This window comes from Sminthopsis crassicaudata, chromosome X (assembly GCF_048593235.1).
Source record: "Sminthopsis crassicaudata isolate SCR6 chromosome X, ASM4859323v1, whole genome shotgun sequence".
Lineage (NCBI taxonomy): Eukaryota > Metazoa > Chordata > Mammalia > Dasyuromorphia > Dasyuridae > Sminthopsis > Sminthopsis crassicaudata.
The window spans coordinates 4713740-4735525 of record NC_133623.1 but is presented as its reverse complement, the minus strand read 5'-3'; the positions used below and the strand labels follow the sequence as shown (position 1 = coordinate 4735525).

The 21786-nt window shown below is 48.0% G+C and overlaps 1 protein-coding gene across 2 annotated transcripts in view; it reads right to left on the bottom strand.

Moving 5' to 3' along the window:
• The window catches only part of DGKK (diacylglycerol kinase kappa), a 79986-nt gene that overhangs the window by 40454 nt on the left and 17746 nt on the right, over window positions 1-21786 (bottom strand). Inside the window, exons 3-8 of one of the 2 annotated variants that reach the window (XM_074278348.1) lie at window positions 21366-21446; window positions 20196-20284; window positions 4094-4242; window positions 3705-3811; window positions 3302-3427; window positions 2225-2327 (exon numbers count right to left, since the gene is read on the bottom strand). In XM_074278348.1, the coding sequence (XP_074134449.1) occupies window positions 2225-2327; window positions 3302-3427; window positions 3705-3811; window positions 4094-4242; window positions 20196-20284; window positions 21366-21446 (655 nt within the window). Of the gene's footprint in view, window positions 1-2224; window positions 2328-3301; window positions 3428-3704; window positions 3812-4093; window positions 4243-20195; window positions 20285-21365; window positions 21447-21786 lie in introns of those variants that run through there. The other variant, XM_074278347.1, reaches the window with a different exon arrangement.

Here is a 21786-nt window from a genome sequence, read left to right as displayed (position 1 = left end):
TGGGGGGGCTGGGGGCAATCCTGGGAGCTCTGCATGAGGACACATCTGGGTGGTCTGGAGCAGGCCTGGGGGGGTGGTGAGGGGCCCTGCCTGCCACTGAAAGTGGGTGTGGATGCCAGCATGCCCTGGAGTAGCCCTCATTTCCCAGCAGGCTTTGGGGGTCTGCTGGAATCCTGGCTTCCTGCCCCACCCTGACTTCCTCTCCACGCTCTGTCCTCTGCCAGGGGCAGACACACAGGGGTCCTCAGTGTGGGGGCGAGATCTGAGGCAAGGGGTCCTGAGACACCCCACAGGACTCCAGAGAGGCTGAGCTGGCCAGAAAGGACCGAGGGGGAATGCAGGGGCTCACATAGAGCGGGGGACAGGGAGACTGCCTGCACGGGGAGGGAAGGTGGGGGGGTTTGGCCTTCAGCTTGATCCTAGCTTGTCACTGGCCAGTAGATGGCTTTAAAATAACAATTATAATAATAACAACTCAGCTTTTTCTTAGGGGTTGGCAAACTGGGCCAGGACTCGACCAAGTGCTTCTGGTCTGGTTAACTGTGCTTCCTCCCCCCCCTCCCAGTAATGAGCAATGGGGGAGCAGGGGAACAAGGAGGAGACAGAAGCAAGGAGAGCAGTGGAGAGCACAGAAGGCAGCGGGGAGCATTTGGAGAGCAGCAGGGCCACACGGAGCCAGAAAGGCCGGAACGGGGGGCGGCTGCGGGAAGGAGGAGCCTGGGAAGGCTGGACTGGTGTGAGCCTCCCAAAGTCCCCCCAGCCTCCCCTCCCGATTCCCTGCAGGCTCCTTTTCTCATCTGCCTCTGTGCCCCATCATAAAATCCTTAGAAACAGCAAAATAAACAAAAATGGCTGCCTTGGACCCTGTCTCTCTCTCAGATCCCACTCTCTCCCTCTCTCTCTCTGTCTCTCTCCCTACCCTGTCCATCTGTCCCCTTTCTCTCTCTCTTTCTCCCTCTCTCCCCTTCTATCTCTGTCCCTCCTTTCTATCACCTCTCCCCTCACCTCCGTTCCCAGTAGTCTGGCTTCTCCCCCCTCCATGTCATCGATCAAAGATCCCTGCTGACCTCCCCCAGGTCACATCTGCCAGCCTTGTCTCAGGCTGCAGCCTCCTTAGCTTCCAGGCCCACCTGGATGCTGCTCCACTCCCCAGCACACAGTAGGAACACAATAGCACTATTCTATGCCCCTAGCACACAGTAGGAACTTTAACAAAACCTCACTAAATTGACTCTTTTCCAGGACAAAATCTCATTTTTTCCCAGGAATCACTGCTGAGGGAAGGGCTGGCTCCCAAGTGGAAGCCTTCATGGTGATCCCTGCGAGAGTCAACATGGCCCTGCAGGCGAAGCTTGCTCAGGTAGGCCCTTGCATCCAGAATCTTTGACTCGGGGGAGCTACTTGATTATCAGTACACCTAACCTCATTCAGGCGGCACCTGTCTGGATTTTTTCTCCCCAGCTAGGCCCTCACTTCTGATAAGGCCTGGCCAGGGCCTAGGCCATCTTGGCCATCCCAGGACCCGGCGCACAGTAGGCGCTTGCTAAATGTAGATAAGGCGGCTAATGACTGGTTTTGGCCACTGGCCCCAGTTTTCAAAGATACTCCATTTGGGCTCTGCGGTGAGTCGCTTGAGCTTGCTACGGGTCTCCCTAGTTGGGCCAAACTTGTCTTTTAAGAAAGACTCAGTTGCCCTGGATGTAGGAAGGACGCCTGAGCGACAGCCGGGGGATCGGCCCTTGTTCACCAGAAATCCATTAATCCGCTCTTCTGTCTGGGAACCGCCAGGGGGACAGCCAAGTTGGCTAAATGAGAAACGACCCTCCGGGAACTGCTGGGAAGGGAGCCAGGCCCGCTGCCCCCAGCCTGAGTGGCCACAGACGGGAACGGGAGCCCCCCGCCCCGAGGGGGCTGTTCGCCTTCCTCCCTGCCCAGCCAAGGACCCCCGAGGAAGGCGGAGAGGCGGACAGCCTTCCGAAGGACCCGCTCTGGGTTCTCTTGTACTTGAGGCCTGGTCTGCAGGATGTTCTCCTTCCAGTCAGACTTGTACAAGTGGCCACAGCTCTCTTAATCAAGAAATGTAGGGGAACTGAGGCACTTCTTCAAAGATGCCAACATCAGGGGCCTTGGGGGCGCTTAGTATTTGTGCCGTTCTCTGTCCAGAAGCCCCCCACCCCCCATCTCTGGTCTTCCTGATCAGGAGGAAGCCCACTGGGCTACTCACCATCTGAGTCCATGCAGTTCAGAACTGTCGGTGGCAGAATGGACACGCGGTACTGGCCCAGGGGGCACTTCTTGGAAAACTGGTCTCTGCAGGTGCCGTGAATCTGGAACGAGGGCGATGATGATGACGATAAGGAGACAGACACAGAGAGAAGCAGAGAGACAGCCTCAGTGACGCAGAGAAAGAGACACAGAGAAGGAGGGAGACACAGAAAGAGAAGAGAGACACACAGAGACAGAGAGGGGGAGAGACAGAGAAAGACACGGAGACAGAGACAAACACAGGGATACAGAGAAAGAGAGAGAGACACAGAGAGGGAGGGAGAGACAGAGACAGAGATACAGAGAGATACACAGAACGAGACACCCATAGACACAGAGGACACAGACAGAGACGGGATCAGGGAAGGGTGGGGGACTTTTGCCAGAGCAGGTTCCTCTACAACTAAGGGGTCCACTGGTCTTTGGGCCACGGTGGGGACGTCCTCCCCAGTCACAGCACAAAGCACCTGACTTGTCTCTCATCACTGTGGACAGTGACTCTGGGAAATAGGCCATCCCCTTTTTACAGAAAAAGAAATGGTCTCCCAGGGATCAAGTGCCTCACCTGGGGTCATGTACCTGGGCACCCAGGAAGGGTCAAAGGTTAGAGAAGGTTGGCCAAGTGACATGACATTCACACTCAAGTCTTACTGCCTCTGGCCAGCGGTCTCACCCCTAAACCTGCTTTTGGAAGCCTCCAAGGCCCAGGGGGAAAGTGGACATCTGGGCAAGATGGGAGTGCCACGTGGAGACTCTGGGGCCCTAGACGCCATTTCCCCCCACCCCAGGCCTAGAAAGGTTTCATCCAATCCCAGGGCAGGGAAAACACTCTTGGCTTCACAGCCCGAGGACTTGGGCTTGAATCTGGTCTGACCCTGGGCCTCCATTGTCCCATGCTGCTCTCCAGCTCAACCTCTGACCCAGAGCCTGGCAACTCCATTGAGCCAGGGTGGGGGGGACTGTCCAAAGAGCCCCAGGGGTGTTCTGCATGCACGTGCCCCTCCCTCCCCCCCAGGAGGATCAAACTGAGCCTTACAATGGCCTTGCACCAGAGGCATTTGTAATCCTGGAGCCTCCGAACGCTGCCACACATGCGGTCACACGAGGCACAGCGGGCATTGACTGGCAGGTTCCCCTCCAGCCACTGATGGGGCATGGCCACCTGTGCAGGAAAACCAAGGCGGACCTGAGGATGCCAGGCGAGGGAAGGGGCGTGGGCCTCCCATCCCCAAGGGGGTGGGCCTTCACCAAGGTCAAACAGGGCAGGGGAGTTGGGCAGGAGGTGGAGGCTGGGACCCTACTACACGGACCTCACTTCTGAGCTGAGGAGGACAGGGCGGTGACCACGGTGGGACAAGAGGAGGCCTTGGGGACCCTGGGTCAGGCCAGGGGACTGGGAATGGCTCCCCCCCAAGGATGCGGAGGCTGCCTGTACTTACGCCGTCTTCATCCTCAATGATGTCATTGCCTATGGTGGCCAGGGTGGTCCATTTGCAGGTGGTGCTGGCTCGCACGGCACACCGTTTGTGAACTTTGAACTTACACACTACGGGAGAAGGCAGGGAGTGCGTGAGCAGGGGAGGTGGCTGGGACGGGCGGGACATCTTCCACCCCAGGATTCCAACTGGCCTGACCCCAGTGTCCTCGGGGGGTTGCTTTGGGCGAGTCCGGAAAAGGGAGAGAGTTCTGTACCCCATGGCCTAGGACTATCGTTCCCCCCACCTGCCCCCCGCCTTGGCTGCACCTGGAGGTGACTACTGGGGGCTCTGTCCCTTCTGGACCCCAGCCAGAGCCCCTGCTTCACCCTGACTTTCCAGGCCCCGGGTACCTTCACAGGACAGGCCGTGGGAGGTGACTCCAGAGAGGGATTCCCGGCAGACGTTGCAGAAGGTGGGGCGTGCGTGTGAGCACGTGTACCAGTTGTGGGTGCTGGAGAAGTGGTCGGATGTCAGCTGAAAATGCTGGAAAAGAAGAAGGCTCCATGGGTCTGGGAAAGGCTGAGCGGGCGCCACCGGCTGACTTCCCCCCTCACACACTGCACCCTCCCTGTCTCCCAGAGGGGCCACTGTGACCACATCTGCCCTGACTCCACTCAGCCGTTGTGCAAATACACTCAGGCCATCCTGACTCGACCCACCGGCCTCCGGTCTCTGGCCACACCAGCTTGTTGGAAGCGATCTGACCTTCAGCCACACACCCCAAACAGCTTCTGTTTCTCCAGCCTTGAAGGCTTACAAGGAGCTGCGCAACCACCGAGCCTCTCGGCCTCCCAGGAGGAGCTCCCAGGGAGCTACCAGCCAGGTAAGCATGGTGAGCGGTTTACCGATGAAGGTATCACAGGTCACCAGATCAGAGATTTGGAAGCCGCAAGGGACCTCGGGGCTCATGCTGGCCAGCCTCACTTGCAGGGGAAGAGCCGGAGGTCAACAAAGAAGGGGATTGGATCGGCTCAGGCAAGTCATATGGGTCAGCAGCAGGGTGGGGCCCCTCCCACTGCAGCATAAGTGTCCTCCTTTGTGGCTTGGTGCTCCGCCTCCTGGAGGAACCCAGGAGATTGGGAGCCATTGAGGCAGTTCCCAGTGATCTCTTCCCATCTCCATGGGGGTCATGGGAACAGCCGGGAAGACGCACCTGGAACCCCCACACCCAAGAAACCCACCAGTGAGTTGGCCCAGAGAAGCCAAGCCCGGTCATTTAGCTTCCTGAGTGTCATCTGATAAGAATAGCCTGGAAAAATGGGAGTATTCTCAGAGCTGCTTAGGAAGGCCTTGAGTCAAGGTCTGAGACATCAAGACTGAGAGCAAGACTGACCCGGGGAGAAGAGACAGAACAATGGAGGATAAGTGAGACAGAGAGATATGGAGGGAAAGAGAGACAAAGAATGAAATGGACAGAAAGAGAGACAGAGAAAAAGAAGGAAAGAGACAGAGGGAGATAGAGGGAGAAAGACAGAGATTAACGGAAAAAGAGAGAGACAAATGGAAGGAAAGAGAACAGAGACAAAGAGAGATGGAGAAAAATAGGGAGACAGAGAAAGAGAGAGATGGAGGGAAAGAGACAAAGAGAGATGGAGAAAGAGAGAGAGAAAGCAAAAGCGAGAAATGGAGAGAAAGAGACACATAGATACACAGAAATGGAGGGAAAGAAAAAGAGAGATGGAGGGACAGAGAGAGACAGAAAGGAGATTCACAGAAAGAGACAGAGAGAAATGGAAGGAAAGAGAACAGAGACAGAGAGAGATGGAGGAAAATAGAAAGACAGAAAAAGAGAGACAGAGAAATGGAGGGAAGGAGAGAGATGGAGGGAGATAGTAATACACAGAAAGATGAAGGGAAAACAAAGAGACAGAGAGATTGAGGGAAAGAGAGAGAAAGCAAAAGCAAGAAATGGAGGTAAAGAAAGAGACAGAGAGAAATGGAGAGAGAGACAGAGATAAACAGATGGACGAAAAGAGAAAGATGGAGAGGGATGGAGGGAGAGACAGAGAGATGATGGAAGAAAAGAAAAAAAGCACAGATAGAGAGACAGATGGGAAAAAGAAGAGATACAGACAGAGAGAGAGAGAGAAGGATGGAAAGTGAGTCACATAGAGAGAAGTGGGGGAGGGAAAGAAAGAGCCAAAAAGATAGATGGAGGGAAGGAGAGAGAGATGGAAGGAAAGAGAGATAGAGACAGAGAGACATGGAGACAAAGAGACAGAGATGGGGGCGCCAGAGACAGAGAAATGTAGGGAAGGAGAGATACATGAAGGAAAAGAGAGACAGAGATAGAGTGAAAGAGAGACAGACACACAGAGAGATGGAGGGAAACAGAGTGACAGAGAAATAGAGATGAAGGGAAAGAGAGATAGAGAGAAAAATGGAGTGAAAGAGAGTGACAGAGAGAGATGGAGGGATAGAGAAATACATAGAGAAGGAGATAGATGGAGGGAAAGAACAAGACAGAGATAAAAATGGAAGGAAAGAGAAATAAAGATAGAGGGAAGGAGTGAGAGTGAGATAGAGGAAAGGGAGAGACAGAAAGAGTAAAGGATAGAGAGAAAAAGAGAGAAATGAAGGAAAATATAGAGAGAAATGGAGGGAAAGTGAGAGAGAGTCAGAGAGAGATGATGGAAAGAATGAGTCAGAGAAAGAGATATAGGGAAAAGTAGACAGAGAAAGCAATGGAAGCAAAGAGAGATAAACAGAGAGACGGAGGGACAGAGATAGAGATGGAAGGAGATAGAGAGAGATGGAGGGAGAAAGAGACAGATGCAAGGAGAGAGAAACAGAAAGATGGAGGAAAAGAGGGAGAGCTGAAGGGAAAGAGAAAGTGAAAGTGAGAAATGGAGGAAAAGAGAGAGAGATGGAGAGAGACAGAGATGGAGGAAAAGAGAGAAACAGAGAAAAGATGGAGGAAAAGAGAGTGTGACAGAGAAAGAGAGAGACATAGAGAGATGGAGAGAAAGAGAGAGAGACAAACAGATGGAGGGAAAGAAAGAGAAAAAGACAGATGGAGGAAAAGAGAGAATGAGAGAGTGATGGAAGGAAAGAGAGGAAAATAAAGACTTGGAGGGAAGTACAGAGAGCAATGGAGGGAGAGAGATCTCAGAAAGATGGAGTGAAAGACAGAGAGACAGAGAGAGTTGGAGAGAAAAAGAGACAGAGATAAAGAGGGAAAGAGACAGAGAAAAAGACAGATGGAGGGAGAGAGAAAAAGAACGATGGAAGAAAAGAGAACAAGAAAGATATATGGAGGGAAAGAGAGAGACAGAAAGATGGAGGGAAAGAGAGACAGAAAAAGACAGATGGAGGGAAAGAGAGACAGAGAGATGGAGAGGAGAGAGAGGTGGAGGAAAAAGAGAGACACAGAGAGTAGGAGGGAAAGAAAAAGAGAGACAGATTTAGGCAAGGAGAGACAGATATATAAAGGGAGAGAGAGAGAATAAAAGACAGATGGAGGGAAGGAAAGAGACAGAATGATTGAAGGAAAGAGTGAGAGAGAGATGGAGGGAAAGAGAGACAGAGAGATGGAGAGGAGAGAGAAAGAGAAATGGAGGGAAAGAGACAGAATGATGGAAGGAAAGAGACAGTGAGAGATAGATAGAGGGAAATAGAAAGGAAGAAAGACTTGGAGGGAAGTAGAGAGAGAGCGAGCAATGGAGGGAGAGAGACAGAAAGATGAAATGAAAAAAAGAGACATAGAGTTGGAGGAAAAAAGAGACAGAGATATAGAGGAAAAGAGAGACAGAAAAAGACAGATTGAGGGAAAAATAGACAGAATGATGGAAGCAGAGTGAGAGAGAGATGGAGGGAAAGAGACAGAGAGATGGAGAGGAGAGAGAGAGAGACATAGAGAGACAGAGGAATAAGAGAGAAAAAGAGATAGAGGGGAAGAAAAAGAGAGAAGGAAAGAGACAGAGATAAAGAGGAAAAGAGAGACAGAAAAAGAAAGATGAAGGGATAGAGAGACAGAACAATGGAAGGAAAGAGTGAGAGAGAGATGGAGGGAAATAGAAAGAAAGAAAGACTTGGAGGGAAGTAGAGAGAGAGCAAGCAATGGTGGTTGAGAGACAGAAAGATGGAGGGAGAGAGAGAGAGAGCAGAGAGATGGAGGAAAAAAGAGACAGAGATATAGAGGGAAAGAGAGACAGAATGATGGACAGGAAAGAGAGAGAGAGATGGAGGGAAAGAGTCAGAAAAAACAGATGGAGGGAAAGGGAGATAGAACAATGGAAGGAAAGAGCAATAGGGACATCGAGGGAAAGAGAGAAAAAGAAAGGCTTGGGGGGAAGCAGAGAGAGCAATGGAGGGAGAGAGAAAGATAGAAGCAGAGTGTGAGAGAGAATTGGAAGGAAAGAGAGAGCGAGAAAGATATAGAGGGAAAGAGAGAGAAAGAAAGACTTGGAGGGAAGTAGAGAGAGACAGAGAGAGTTGGAGGGAAAGAGTGACAGTGATATATAGGGAAAGAGACACAAAAAAAAGATGGAGAAAAAGAGAGATAGAACGATGGAGAGGAGAGACAGAATGCTGGAAGGAAAGAGCACGAGAGAGAGATGGAGGGAAAGAGACACCAAGAGATGGAGAGGAGAGAGAGACAGAGAGACATGGAGGGAAAAGAGAGACACAGAGAGATGGAAAGAAAAAGAGAGACAGAGGAAAAGATAGATGGAGGGAAAGGGAGACAGAGAGATGGAGAGGAGAGTGAGACAGAGAGATATGGAGGGAAAGAAAAAGAGAGACAGAAGGAAAGAGAGACAGAGGAAAAGACAGATGGAGGGAAAGAGAGACAGAAAAAGACAGCAGGAGGGATAGAGACAGAGTGGTGGAGAGGAGAGAGAGAGACAGAGAGAGATGGAGGGAAAGAGAGAGAGAAAAAGACAGATGGAAGGAAGGAAAGAGACAGAATGGTGGAAGGAAAGAGAGAGATGGAGGGATAGAGAGACAGAGATATAGAGGTAAAGAGAGACAGAAAAATAGATGGAGGGAAAGAGAAACAGAAAGATGGAAGGAAAGAGAGCAAGAGAGAAAGATGGAACGAAAGAGAGACAGAGAAATGGAGAGGTGAGAGAGACAGAGAGAGATGGAAGAAAAAGACAGTCACAGAGGGAAGGAAGTAAAGAAAAAGAGAGTATAGGGAAAGAGAGAAAGATATACTGTTAAGGAGAGACAGAAAAAGACAGATGGAGTGAAAGAGAGAGACAGAAATATGGAAGGAAAGAGAGAGCGAGAGAGATGGAGGGAAAGAGAGACAGATATAGAGGGAAAGAGAGATAGAGAAAAAGACAGATGGAGGGAAAGAGAGAGACAGAATGATGGATGGAAAAGGAGAGTTAGAGAGCGATGGGGGGAAAGAGAGAGAAATAAAGACTTGGAGGTAAATAGAGAGAGAGAGAGAGCAATGGAGGGAGAGAGACAGAAAGACGGAGGGAAAACGAGACAGAGATATAGAGGGAAAGAGATAAAGAAAAAGACGGAGGGAAAGAGAGACAGAGAAATGGAGAGAGGTGAGAGAGACGGAGAGAGAGATGGAAGAAAAAGACAGTCACAGAGGGAAGGAAGGAAAGAAAAAGAGAGTGAGATACAGGGAAAGAGAGAAAGATATACTGTTAAGGAGAGACAGAAAAAAGACAGATGGAGTGAAAGAGAGAGACAGAAATATGGAAGGAAAGAGGGAGTGAGAGAGCAATGGAGGGAAAGAAAGAGTAATAAAGACTTGGAGGGAAGTAGAGAAAGAGCAATGGAGAGAGAAAGATGAAGGGAAAAAGATAAATAGAGAGAGTTGGAGGAAAAAAGGGACAGATATAGAGGGAAAGAGAGGCAGAATAAGACAGATGGGAGAAAGAGAGACAGAATGATGGAAGGAAAGAGAGAGTGAGAGAGAGATGGCGGGATAGAGAGACAGAGATATGGAGGGAAGTAGATAGAGAGAGCAATAGAGAGAGACAGAAATATGGAGGGAAAGAGAGAGAGAGATGGAGAGGTGAGAGAGACAGAGAGAGACAGGGATATAGAGGGAGAGACAGAAAAAGACAGATAGAGGGATAGAGAGAGAGAAATGGAGGGAAAGAGAGACAGAGAGATGGAGAGGAAAGAGAGAGACAGAGAAAGATGGAGGAAAAAGAGAGACACAGAGATATGCAATGAAATAAAAAGAGATACAGGTTTAGGCAAAGAGTGACAGAGATATAGAGGGAAAAGAGAGACAGAGAATAGACAGATGGAGGGAAATAGAGAGACAAAATGATGGAAGGAAAGAGTGAGAGTGAGAGAGAGATGGAGGGAAAGAGAGAGAAGTAAAGACTTGGAAGGAAGTAGAGAGAAAGAACAGTGTAGGGAGAGAGATAGAAAAATGGAGTGAAAGAGAGACACAGAGAGAGTTGGAGGAAAAAAGAGACAGAGATATAGAGGGAAAGAGATACAGAAAAAGACAGATGGAGGGAAAGAGAGGCAGAATGATGGAAGGAGAGAGAGAGAGATGGAGGGAAAGAGAGACAGAACGATAGAAGGAAAAAGAGAGAGAAATGGAGGGAAAGAGAGAGAAATAAAGACTTGGAGGGAAGTAGAGAGAGAGAACAATGGAGGGAAAGAGAGAGAAGTAAAGACTTGGAAGGAAGTAGAGAGAAAGAACAAGGTAGGGAGAGAGATAGAAAAATGGAGTGAAAGAGAGACACAGAGAGAGTTGGAGGAAAAAAGAGACAGAGATATAGAGGGAAAGAGATACAGAAAAAGACAGATGGAGGGAAAGAGAGACAGAACGATAGAAGGAAAAAGAGAGAGAAATGGAGGGAAAGAGAGAGAAATAAAGACTTGGAGGGAAGTAGAGAGAGAGAACAATGGAGGGAAAGAGAGAGAAATAAAGACTTGGAGGGAAGTAGAGAGAAAGAGAGCAATGGAGTGAGAGACATAGAAAGATGGAGGGAAAAAGAGACAGAGATATAGAGGGAAAGAGAGACAGAAAAAGATGCAGGGAAATAGAGACAGAACGAAGGAAGGAAAGAGAGTGAGAGAGATGGAGGGAAAGAGAGACAGAAAGATACGGAGGAATTAGACAGACACAGAGAGATGGAGGGAAAGAAAAAGAGACACAGAGAGAGGGAAAAAGACAGAGATATAGAGGGAAAGAGAGACAGAGAAAAAGACAGATGGAGGGAAAGAGAGAGACAGAATTATGGAAGGAAAGAGAGAGCGAGAGAGAGATGCAGGGAAAGTGAAATAAAGACTTGGAGGGAAATAAACAGAGCAAGGGAGGGAGAGTGACAGAAAGATGGAGGGAGGGAGGGAGGGAGGGAGGGAGGGAGAGAGAGAGAGAGAGAGAGAGAGGGAGAGAGAGAGAGAGAGAGAGGGAGAGAGAGAGAGACAGAGAGGGAGAGAGAGAGAAATGGAGGGAAAGAGAGACAGAGAGATGGAGAGGAAAGAGAGAGACAGAGAAAGATGGAGGAAAAAGAGAGACACAGAGATATGCAATGAAATAAAAAGAGATACAGGTTTAGGCAAAGAGTGACAGAGATATAGAGGGAAAAGAGAGACAGAGAATAGACAGATGGAGGGAAATAGAGAGACAAAATGATGGAAGGAAAGAGTGAGAGTGAGAGAGAGATGGAGGGAAAGAGAGAGAAGTAAAGACTTGGAAGGAAGTAGAGAGAAAGAACAGTGTAGGGAGAGAGATAGAAAAATGGAGTGAAAGAGAGACACAGAGAGAGTTGGAGGAAAAAAGAGACAGAGATATAGAGGGAAAGAGATACAGAAAAAGACAGATGGAGGGAAAGAGAGGCAGAATGATGGAAGGAGAGAGAGAGATGGAGGGAAAGAGAGACAGAACGATAGAAGGAAAAAGAGAGAGAAATGGAGGGAAAGAGAGAAATAAAGACTTGGAGGGAAGTAGAGAGAGAGAACAATGGAGGGAAAGAGAGAGAAATAAAGACTTGGAGGGAAGTAGAGAGAAAGAGAGCAATGGAGTGAGAGACATAGAAAGATGGAGGGGAAAAAGAGACAGAGATATAGAGGGAAAGAGAGACAGAAAAAGATGCAGGGAAATAGAGACAGAACGAAGGAAGGAAAGAGAGTGAGAGAGATGGAGGGAAAGAGAGACAGAAAGATACGGAGGAATTAGACAGACACAGAGAGATGGAGGGAAAGAAAAAGAGACACAGAGAGAGGGAAAAAGACAGAGATATAGAGGGAAAGAGAGACAGAGAAAAAGACAGATGGAGGGAAAGAGAGAGACAGAATTATGGAAGGAAAGAGAAAGTGAGAGAGATGCAGGGAAAGTGAAATAAAGACTTGGAGGGAAATAAACAGAGCAAGGGAGGGAGAGTGACAGAAAGATGGAGGGAGGGAGGGAGGGAGGGAGGGAGGGAGGGAGGGAGGGAGAGAGAGAGAGAGAGAGAGAGAGAGAGAGAGAGAGAGAGAGAGAGAGAGAGAGAGAGAGAGACAGACAGACAGACAGACAGACAGACAGACAGACAGACAGACTTGGAGGTAAAAAAGACAGAGATGTAGAGAGAGAGACAGAAGAATACTGATGGAGGGAAAGAGAGAAAAAATAATGGAAGGAAAGACAGTGAGAGAGCTAGATGGACGGAAAGAGAGCCAAAGGGTTGGAGATGAAAGAGAGACAGAGAGAGAAAGCGGAAAAAGAGAGACAAAGAGAGATGGACTGAAAGAAAAAAAGGACAGATAGAGGGAAAGAGACAGAGATAGAGAGGGAAAGAGATAAAGACAAAAAGACAGAGGGAGAGAGAGACAGAATGATGGAAGGAAAGAGAAAGCGAGAGAGAGATGCAGGGAAAGAGAGAGAAATAAGGACTCAGAGGGAAGTAGGGAGAGAGAGTAAAGGAGGGAGAGAGGCAGGAAGATGGAGGGAAAGAGACAGAGACAGACAGATGGAGTAAAAGAGACAGAGATGTAGAGAGAAAGAGAGACAGAAAAAGACAGATGGAGGGAAAGAGAGACAGAATGATGGAAGGAAAGAGAAAAAGAGAGAAAAAGAAAGGAGATAGAGAGGTGGAAAGGAGAGAGAGAGACAGAGAGAGAGATGGAAGAAAAAGAGAGACAGAGAGATGGAGGGAAAGAAAAAGAGAGACAGAGGGAAAGAGAGACAGAGAAAAAGACAGATGGAGTGCAAGAGAGACAGAGAAATGGAGAGGTGAGAGAGACAGAAAGATGGAGGGATAGAGAGAAAGACAGAGAGAGTTGGAGGGAAAAAGAAAGAAATATAGAGGGAAAGAGAGACAGAAAAAGAGAGATGGAGGGAAAGAGAGACAGAATGATGGAAGGAAAGAGAAAAAGAGAGAAAAAGAAAGGAGATAGAGAGGTGGAAAGGAGAGAGAGAGACAGAGAGAGATGGAGGAAAAAGAGAGACAGAGAGATGGAAGGAAAGAAAAAGAGAGACAGAGGGAAAGAGAGACAGAGAAAAAGACAAATGGAGGGAAAGAGAGACAGAGAGATGGAGAGGAGAGCGAGAGACAGAGATATGGAGGGAAAGAAAAAGAGACAGAAGGAAAGAGAGACAGATGAAAAGACAGATGGAGGGAAAGAAAGATAGAATGATGGAAGGAAAGAGCGAGAGAGAGAGAGATGGAGGGAAAGAGAAACAGAGAGATGGAGAGGAGAGAGAGAGACAGAGAGAGATGGAAGAAAAAGACAGTCACAGAGGGAAGGAAGGAAAGAAAAAGAGAGTGAGATACAGGGAAAGAGAGAAAGATATACTGTTAAGGAGAGACAGAAAAAAGACAGATGGAGTGAAAGAGAGAGAGAAATATGGAAGGAAAGAGGGAGTGAGAGAGCTATGGAGGGAAAGAAAGAGTAATAAAGACTTGGAGGGAAGTAGAGAAAGAGAGAGCAATGGAGAGAGAAAGATGAAGGGAAAAAGATAGACACAGAGAGAGTTGGAGGAAAAAAGGGACAGATATAGAGGGAAAGAGAGGCAGAATAAGACAGATGGGAGAAAGAGAGACAGAATGATGGAAGGAAAGAGAGAGTGAGAGAGAGATGGCGGGATAGAGAGACAGATATAGAGGGAAGTAGATAGAGAGAGCAATAGAGAGAGACAGAAATATGGAGGGAAAGAGAGAGAGAGAGTTGGAGGAAAAAAGAGACAGCGATATAGAGGGAGAGAGAAAAAGACAGATAGAGGGATAGAGAGACAGAATGATAGAAGGAAAGAGAGAGAGATGGAGGGAAAGAGAGAGAGATGGAGAGGAAAGAGAGAGACAGAGAAAGATGGAGGAAAAAGAGAGACACAGAGATATGCAATGAAATAAAATGAGAGATAGGTTTAGGCAAAGAGTGACAGAGATACAAAGGGAAAGAGAGACAGAGAATAGACAGATGGAGGGAAATAGAGAAACAAAACGATGGAAGGAAAGAGTGAGAGTGAGAGAGAGATGGAGGGAAAGAGAGAGAAGTAAAGACTTGGAAGGAAGTAGAGAGAAGGAGAGCAATGTAGGGAGAGAGATAGAAAAATGGAGTGAAAGAGAGACACAGAGAGAGTGGGAGGAAAAAAGACAGAGATATAGAGGGAAAGATACAGAAAAAGACAGATGGAGGGAAAGAGAGGCAGAATGATGGAAGGAGAGAGAGAGAGATGGAGGGAAAGAGAAATAAAGACTTGGAGGGAAGTAGAGAGAGAGAACAATGGAGGGAAAGAGAGAGAAATAAAAACTTGGAGGGAAGTAGAGAGAAAGAGAGCAATGGAGTGAGAGACATAGAAAGATGGAGGGAAAAAGAGACAGAGATATAGAGAGACAGAAAAAGATGCAGGGAAATAGAGACAGAACGAAGGAAGGAAAAAGAGTGAGAGAGATGGAGGGAAAGAGAGACAGAAAGATATGGAGGAATTAGACAGACACAGAGAGATGGAGGGAAAGAAAAAGAGACACAGAGAGAGGGAAAAAGACAGAGATATAGAGGGAAAGAGAGACAGAGAAAAAGACAGATGGAGGGAAAGAGAGAGACAGAATTATGGAAGGAAAGAGAGAGCGAGAGAGAGATGCAGGGAAAGTGAAATAAAGACTTGGAGGGAAATAAACAGAGAGAGCAAGGGAGGGAGAGTGACAGAAAGATGGAGGGAAAGAGAGAGAGAGAGACAGAGAGACTTGGAGGTAAAAAAGACAGAGATGTAGAGAGAAAAAGAGACAGAAAAATACTGATGGAGGGAAAGAGAGAAAAAATAATGGAAGGAAAGACAGTGAGAGAGCTAGATGGACGGAAAGAGAGCCAAAGGGTTGGAGATGAAAGAGAGACAGAGAGAGAAAGTGGAAAAAGAGAGACAAAGAGAGATGGACTGAAAGAAAAAAAGGACAGATAGAGGGAAAGAGACAGAGATAGAGAGGGAAAGAGATAAAGACAAAAAGACAGAGGGAGAGAGAGACAGAATGATGGAAGGAAAGAGAAAGCGAGAGAGAGATGCAGGGAAAGAGAGAGAAATAAGGACTCAGAGGGAAGTAGGGAGAGAGAGTAAAGGAGGGAGAGAGGCAGGAAGATGGAGGGAAAGAGACAGAGACAGACAGATGGAGTAAAAGAGACAGAGAGATGGAGAGGTGAGAGACACAGAGAGAGATGGAGGGAAAAAGAGACAGAGATGTAGAGAGAAAGAGAGACAGAAAAAGACAGATGGAGGGAAAGAGAGACAGAATGATGGAAATAAAGAGAGTGAGAGAGAGAGATGAAGTGAAAGAGAGAGAAGTAAAGACTTGGGAGGGAAGTAGAGAGAGAGAGCAATGGAGGAAGAGAGAAAGATGGAGTGAAAGAAAAAGAGAGATAGATAGAGGGAAAGAGAGAGATATAGAGGGAAAGGGAGACAGAGAAAAAGACAGATGGAGGTAAAGAGAGACAGAATGATGGAAGGAAAGAGTGAATGAGAGAGAGATGCAGGGAAAGAGAAATAAAGACTAGGAGGGAAGTATGCAGAGAGAGCAAAAGAGGGAGAGAGACATAAAGATGGGGGAAAGAGAGAGAGACAGAGATAGTTGGAGGAATAAAGAGACAGAGATTAGAGAGAAAGAGAAGCAGAAAAAGACATAGAAGGAAAGAGAGACAGAACGACGGAAGGAAAGAGTGTGAGAGAGATAGAAGGAGAGAGAGACAGAATGATGGAGTGAAAGAGAGAAAGAACAATGGAAGGAAAGAAAGTGAGAGAGAGATGGAGGTAAAGAGAGAGAAATAAAGACTTGGAGGGAAATAGGCAGAGAGAGCAAAGGAGGGAGAGAGACAGAAAGATGGGGGAAAGAGAGAGAGACAGAGAGAGTTGGAGGGAAAAAGAGACAGATGTAGAGGGAAAGAGAGAAAAAACAATGGAAGGAGAGAGAGAGAGAGAGAGAGAGAGAGAGAGAGAGAGAGAGAGAGAGAGAGAGAGAGAGAGAGAGAGTGTTAGTTGAAGGGAAAAAGAGGCAGAGATATAAAGGGAAAGAGATACAGAAAAAAACAGAAAAAGACAGACAGAATGATAGAAGGAAAGAGAGAGATATGCAGGAAAGAGAGGCAGAAAAAGACTGATAGAGGGAAAGAGACAAAACTTTGGAGAGGAGAGAGAGAGACAGAAAGAGATGGGAGGAAAAAGAGATATAGAGGGAAAGAGAAACAGAAAAAGACAGATGGAGGGAAATAGAGAATGATGGAAGGAAAGAGAGAGAGAGAGATGGAAGGATAGAGAAACTGAGATATAGAGGAAAAGAGAGAGATGGGGGAAAAAGACATCACAGAGGGAAGGAAGTAAAGAAAAAGAGAGATACAGGGAAAGAGAGACAGAAATATTAAACAGAGACAGAGAAAAATACAGATGGAGGGAAAGAGAACGATGGAAGGAAAGAAAGTGAGAGAGAGAGATGGAGCGAAAGAGAAAAAGAGAGATGGAGACGTGAGAGAGAGATGGAGGAAAAAGACAGTCACAGAGGGAAGGAAGGAAAGAAAAGAGAATCAGATACAGGGAAAGAGACACAGATATACTGTTAAACAGAGAGAAAAAGACAGAGGGAAAGAGAGAGTCAGAATGATGGAAGGAAAGAGAGCAAGAGAGAGATGGAGGGAAAGAGAGAGAAATAAAGACTTGGAGGGAAGTAGAGAGAGAGAGAGGAATGGAGGGAGAGAGACAGAAAGATGGATGGAAAGAGAGACAGAGAGAGTTGGAGGAAAAAAGAGACAGAGATATAGAGGAAAAGACTGACAGAAAAAGACAGATAGAGGGATAGAGAGACAACGATGGAAGGAAAGAGAGAGTGAGAGAGAGATGGAGGGAAAGAGAGACAGAGAGATGGAAAGCAGAGAAAGAGACAGAGAGGGATGGAGGTAAAGAAAGACCAAGAGGAGAGAGAGACAGAGAGAGATGGAGGGAAAGAGAGACAGAAATATAGAAATAGATATAGAAAAGAGACACAGAAAAAGACAGATGGAGGGAAAGAGACACAGAACAATGGAAGACAACAGAGTGAGAGAGATGGAGGGAAAGAGAGACAGAGATATGGAAATAGATATAGAAAAGAGACACAGAAAAAGACAGAAGGAGAGAGAGAGAGATGGAGGGAAAAAAAGAGAAACAGAGAGGTGGAGGGAAAAAAAAGAGAGACATATACAGGGAAAGAGAGACAGATATAGAGGGAAAGAGAGACAGAAAAAGGCAGATGGAGGGAAAGAGAGGCAGAGAAAAATACAGATGGAGAAAAAGAGAAACAGAACGATGGAAGGAAAGAGAGCGAGAGAGAGATGGAGGGAAAGAGAGAGAAATAAAGACTCAGAGGGAAGTAGGGAGAGAGAGCAAAGGAGGGAGAGAGGCAGGAAGATGGAGGGAAAGAGAGAGAGACCGAGGAATTTGGAGGGAAAAAGAGACAGCGATATAGAGGGAAAGAGACAGAAAAAGACAGATGGAGGGAAAGATAGACAATGATGGAAGGAAAGAGCAAGAAAGAGAGATGGAGGGAAAGAGAGAGATATAGAAGGAAAAGACAGATGGAGGGAAAGAGAGGCAGAATAATGGAAGGAGAATGAGAAGAGAATTGGAAGCAAAGAGAGATAAAGAGGGAAAGAGAGACAGAAAAAGACAGATGGAGGGAAAGAGAGACAGAATGATGGAAGGAGAGCGAGAGCGAGAGAGATGGAGGGAAAGAGAGACAGAGAGATGAAAAGTTGAGAGAGACAGAGCGAAATGGAGGAAAATGAAAGACAGAGAGAGATGGAGGGAAAACAAAGAGAGACATATACAGGGAAAGAGAGATAGAAAAAGACAGATGGAGTAAAGGAGAAACAGAATGATGGAAGGAAAGAGAGCAAGAGAGAAATGGAGGGAAAGAGAGACAGAGATATAGAGGGAAAGTGCGAGAGAAAAATGGAGGGAAATAAAGAGACAAAATGATGGAATGAAAGAGAAAGTGAGAGAGAGAGGGAGGGAAATAGAGAAAGAAATACTTGGAGGGAAGTAGAGAGAGAGCGCGCAATGGAGGTAGAGAGATAGAAAGATGGAGGGAAAGAGAGAGACAGGGGGAGTTGGAGGTAAAAAGAGACAGAGATATAGAGGAAAAAAACAGATGGAGGGAAAGAGAGAAAGAACGATGGAAGGAAAGAAAGTGAGAGAGAGATGGAGGTAAAGGGAAACAGAGATATAGAAGGAAAAAGAGACAGAGAGAGATGTAGGAAAAAGAGAGACAACGATGGAATGAGAGTGAGAGAGAGATGGAGGGAAAGAGAGACAGAGAGATGGAGAGGAGAGAGAGAGACAGAGAGATATGGAGGAAAAAGAGAGAAACAGATGGAGGGAAAACAAAGAGAGACATACAGGGAAAGAGAGACAGATATAGAGGGAAAGAGAGACATAAAAAGACAGATGGAGGGAAAGAAAGAGACAAAATGATGGAATGAAAGCGAGCAAGAGAGAGATGGAGGGAAATAGAGAGAAAGAAAGACTTGGAAGGAAGTAGAGAGATAGAGAGAGCAATGGAGGCACCGAGAAAGATGGAGGGAAAGAGAGACGCAGAGAGTTGGAGGGAAAGAGTGACAGTGATAAAGAGGGAAAGATACAGAAAAAGGCAGATGGAGGGAAAGATAGAAAGAACGATGGAAGGAAAGAGATTGAGAGAGAGATGGAGGGAAAGAGACAGAGAGATGGAGAGGAGAGAGAGACAAAGAGAGAGATGGAGGGAAAAGGAGAAAGAGATATAGAGGAAAAGAGACACAGAAAAAGATAAATGATGGGAAAGAGACATAACGGTGGAAGGAAAGAGACTGAGATGGAAGGAAAGAGAGAGAGATGTAGAGGGAGAGACAGAAAAAGAAAGATGGAGGGAAAGAGAGGCAGAACAACGGAAGGAGAATGAGAAGAGAATTGGAAGGAAAGAGAGAGACATAGAGGGAAAGAGAGACAGAAAAAGACAGATGGAGGTAAAGAGAAACAGAGATATAGAGGGAAAGAGAGACAGAGAGAGAGGCAGGAAGAAGAGAGACAGAACGATGGAAGGAGAGAGAGAGATGGAGGGAAAGAGAGAGAAATAAAGACTCAGAGGGAAGTAGGGAGAGAGAGTAAAGGAGGGAGAGAGACAGGAAGATGGAAGGAAAGAGGAGAGACAGAGAAATTTGGAGGGAAAAAGAGACAGCGATATAGAGGGAAAGAGACACAGAAAAAGATAGACGGAGGGAAAGAGAGATGGAGAGATGAGAGTGACAGAGAGAGATGGAGAGAAAGAGAGAAAGAGAGAGGTGGAGGGAAAGAAAAAGAGAGGCACATAAAGGGAAAGAGACAAAAACATGGAAGGAAAGAGAGCGAGACAGAGAGATGGAGCAAAAGAGAGACAGAAAGACGGAGAGGAGAGAGAGACACAGAGAGAGATGGAGGGAAAAAGAGACAGAGATATAGAAAAGAGACAGAAAAAGATAGATGGAGGGAAAGAGAGACAGAGAGATGGAAGGAGAGAGAAAGAGATGGAGGGAAAGATACAGAGAGATGGAGAGGAGAGACACAGACAGAGATGGAGAGGAGAGAGAGACACAGAGAGAGATGGAGGAAAAAAGAGGCAGAGATATAGAAATAGATATAGAAAAAAAAACACAGAAAAAGACAGATGGAAGGAAAGAGAGACAGAGAGATGAAGAGTTAAGAGAGACAGAAATGGAGGGAAAACAGAGAAATATACAAGGAAAGAGAGACAGATATAGAGGGAAAGAGACAGAAAAAGGCAGATGGAGGGAAAGAGAAAGAATGATGGAAGGAAAGAGATTGAGAGAGAGACGGAAGGAAAGAGAGACAGAGAAATGAAGAAGAGAGAGAGACAGAATTGGAGGAAAAAGAGAGAGACAGAGAGATGGAGGGCAAGAAAAAGCCTTGCGTGTGGTCCCTTGTGCGTGTGAGTGTTCCGGGGGAGGCCTTCGCCACCTCCTTATTTTCCAGTCCGCATTTGCCAGTTAGAGTTCAGTCCCTCGAGCGGCTGCCGCTGGCCGCCCAGCTCCCTTACCTCATTAGCTGCCCACTTCTGGACGGCCTTCAGGGCTCCCATCCAATCTTCCATCTCCTTCCGATTCTCTGCACACAGAATGAGCTTTCGGAACGGGGTTATCACCTGTGGTAGAAGCCAGAAAGGTCTTCACATCTCTGTGACCCTGGAGCCCCTGGGGAACTGGCCCTGGGGGGTTGGGCGCCCTGGCCCTCCCAAGAAGCTCCTGCAACACCCCCTCTGCCCCAGCCCACAGGAGGACCCAAGGCAGCAAGTGTCTGTGATCTAGCGAGTGTGGGGGTACCTGCCCCAAACCCCCAAAGTCAGACTTGCTGTCGTCTGCCCGCCGAGGGCCCTAGTGCCAGCTCAGGGCTACTCAGAGGGCACCAGACAAGCCCCCCCTGCACCACCCGCTGATGGAAAGAAGGAAAGGACCTGCTCGGCAGGATCCGGGAAGGGGCACGGGGCCCCTGGCACCCCCTGCCTGCCACCTCAGCTGCTGTGCTCGTGACCTCACTCCAAGGGCCTGAGGCACCATGGCCACCTGGGGCCTCCTGCTGCCAGGGTTGGGGGGAAGTTGGACAGATGCTGATTCCTCTGGTACCTTGGAGCAGGTGTGCACAGTGGTTAGCCCACCCCGGGGCAGAGCTAACAGTCAGTGCCAGGGCACATCTGTCAGGCAATGTGCTCTAGCTTCCCAAGGCTGTGTCAACAAGGCCCCAGCTTGACTCCTGGACGGTCCGACTGGAGTCCAGGGGTGAGGAAAGACCTTCCTCTGACACTTTCTGTCCTGCGTCCTTCCCAGCTCAAAGATCCCACAATGCATCTCCTTAGGGGCCTCCTCAGCACCCATGCCCACTTTCCTAAAGCTCAGGACCACCATCTCGATACGTCTCATGGATGTCATTTCAATCAAGACCCCTCCCCGGGAAGTTTGTCCCATCTCCCCGCCCAGATGGAATGTGGGTGCTCAATCTGGCGCTAGGCCGCCCCCCCTTCCCATCAAGCTTCCTTTCTCACTAGGCCACGGACATGGATGCTGCCATTTTCTAGCAGTGGGCTCACAAGGCACAGCCAGGTTGGGAATCGGGGGGCCTCCTTGGCAGGTCATTGGCAATGCTCTCGTGCACACATGTAGCCCCCCAGCCCCGGCGGCCCCCACACGCCCCCAACATCCCCTCAGCCTTAGGGTTTTAGACCTGCTCACCGTGAAGCTGTTGTTGATGTTTTTGGTACTGGTCTCAGCTACGCTGGCTTCGGTAAGATCAACCTCATCGAAGATCAGGGACTGGAAGAGCAGAACAAGCACATGTCTGCTCAGTGAGGCCCCGAGCAGCTGGCGGGCCGGCAGCTCGCCCTCCCCCCACTCCCAGCAGTGCACTCATGGGGGATGGCCACTGGGAACCCCTGCCCTTCAGCGTGCAGTTCCCAAACTAGACATTGGCCGCTGCTGGACAGCTCCCTCCTTCCTCAAAGTCCTCCGTGGCCCAAGAAGACAGACCAGAGATGGACTCGGCCCCATGTGCCCCTTTTCCTGATGCTGGCATTGGCCCTGGGCCCTTAGAGTGCTTAGGGGGCACAGAAAAGCCCGCCTGCCACCCTACAGAGGCGACAATCAGTCTTCATGG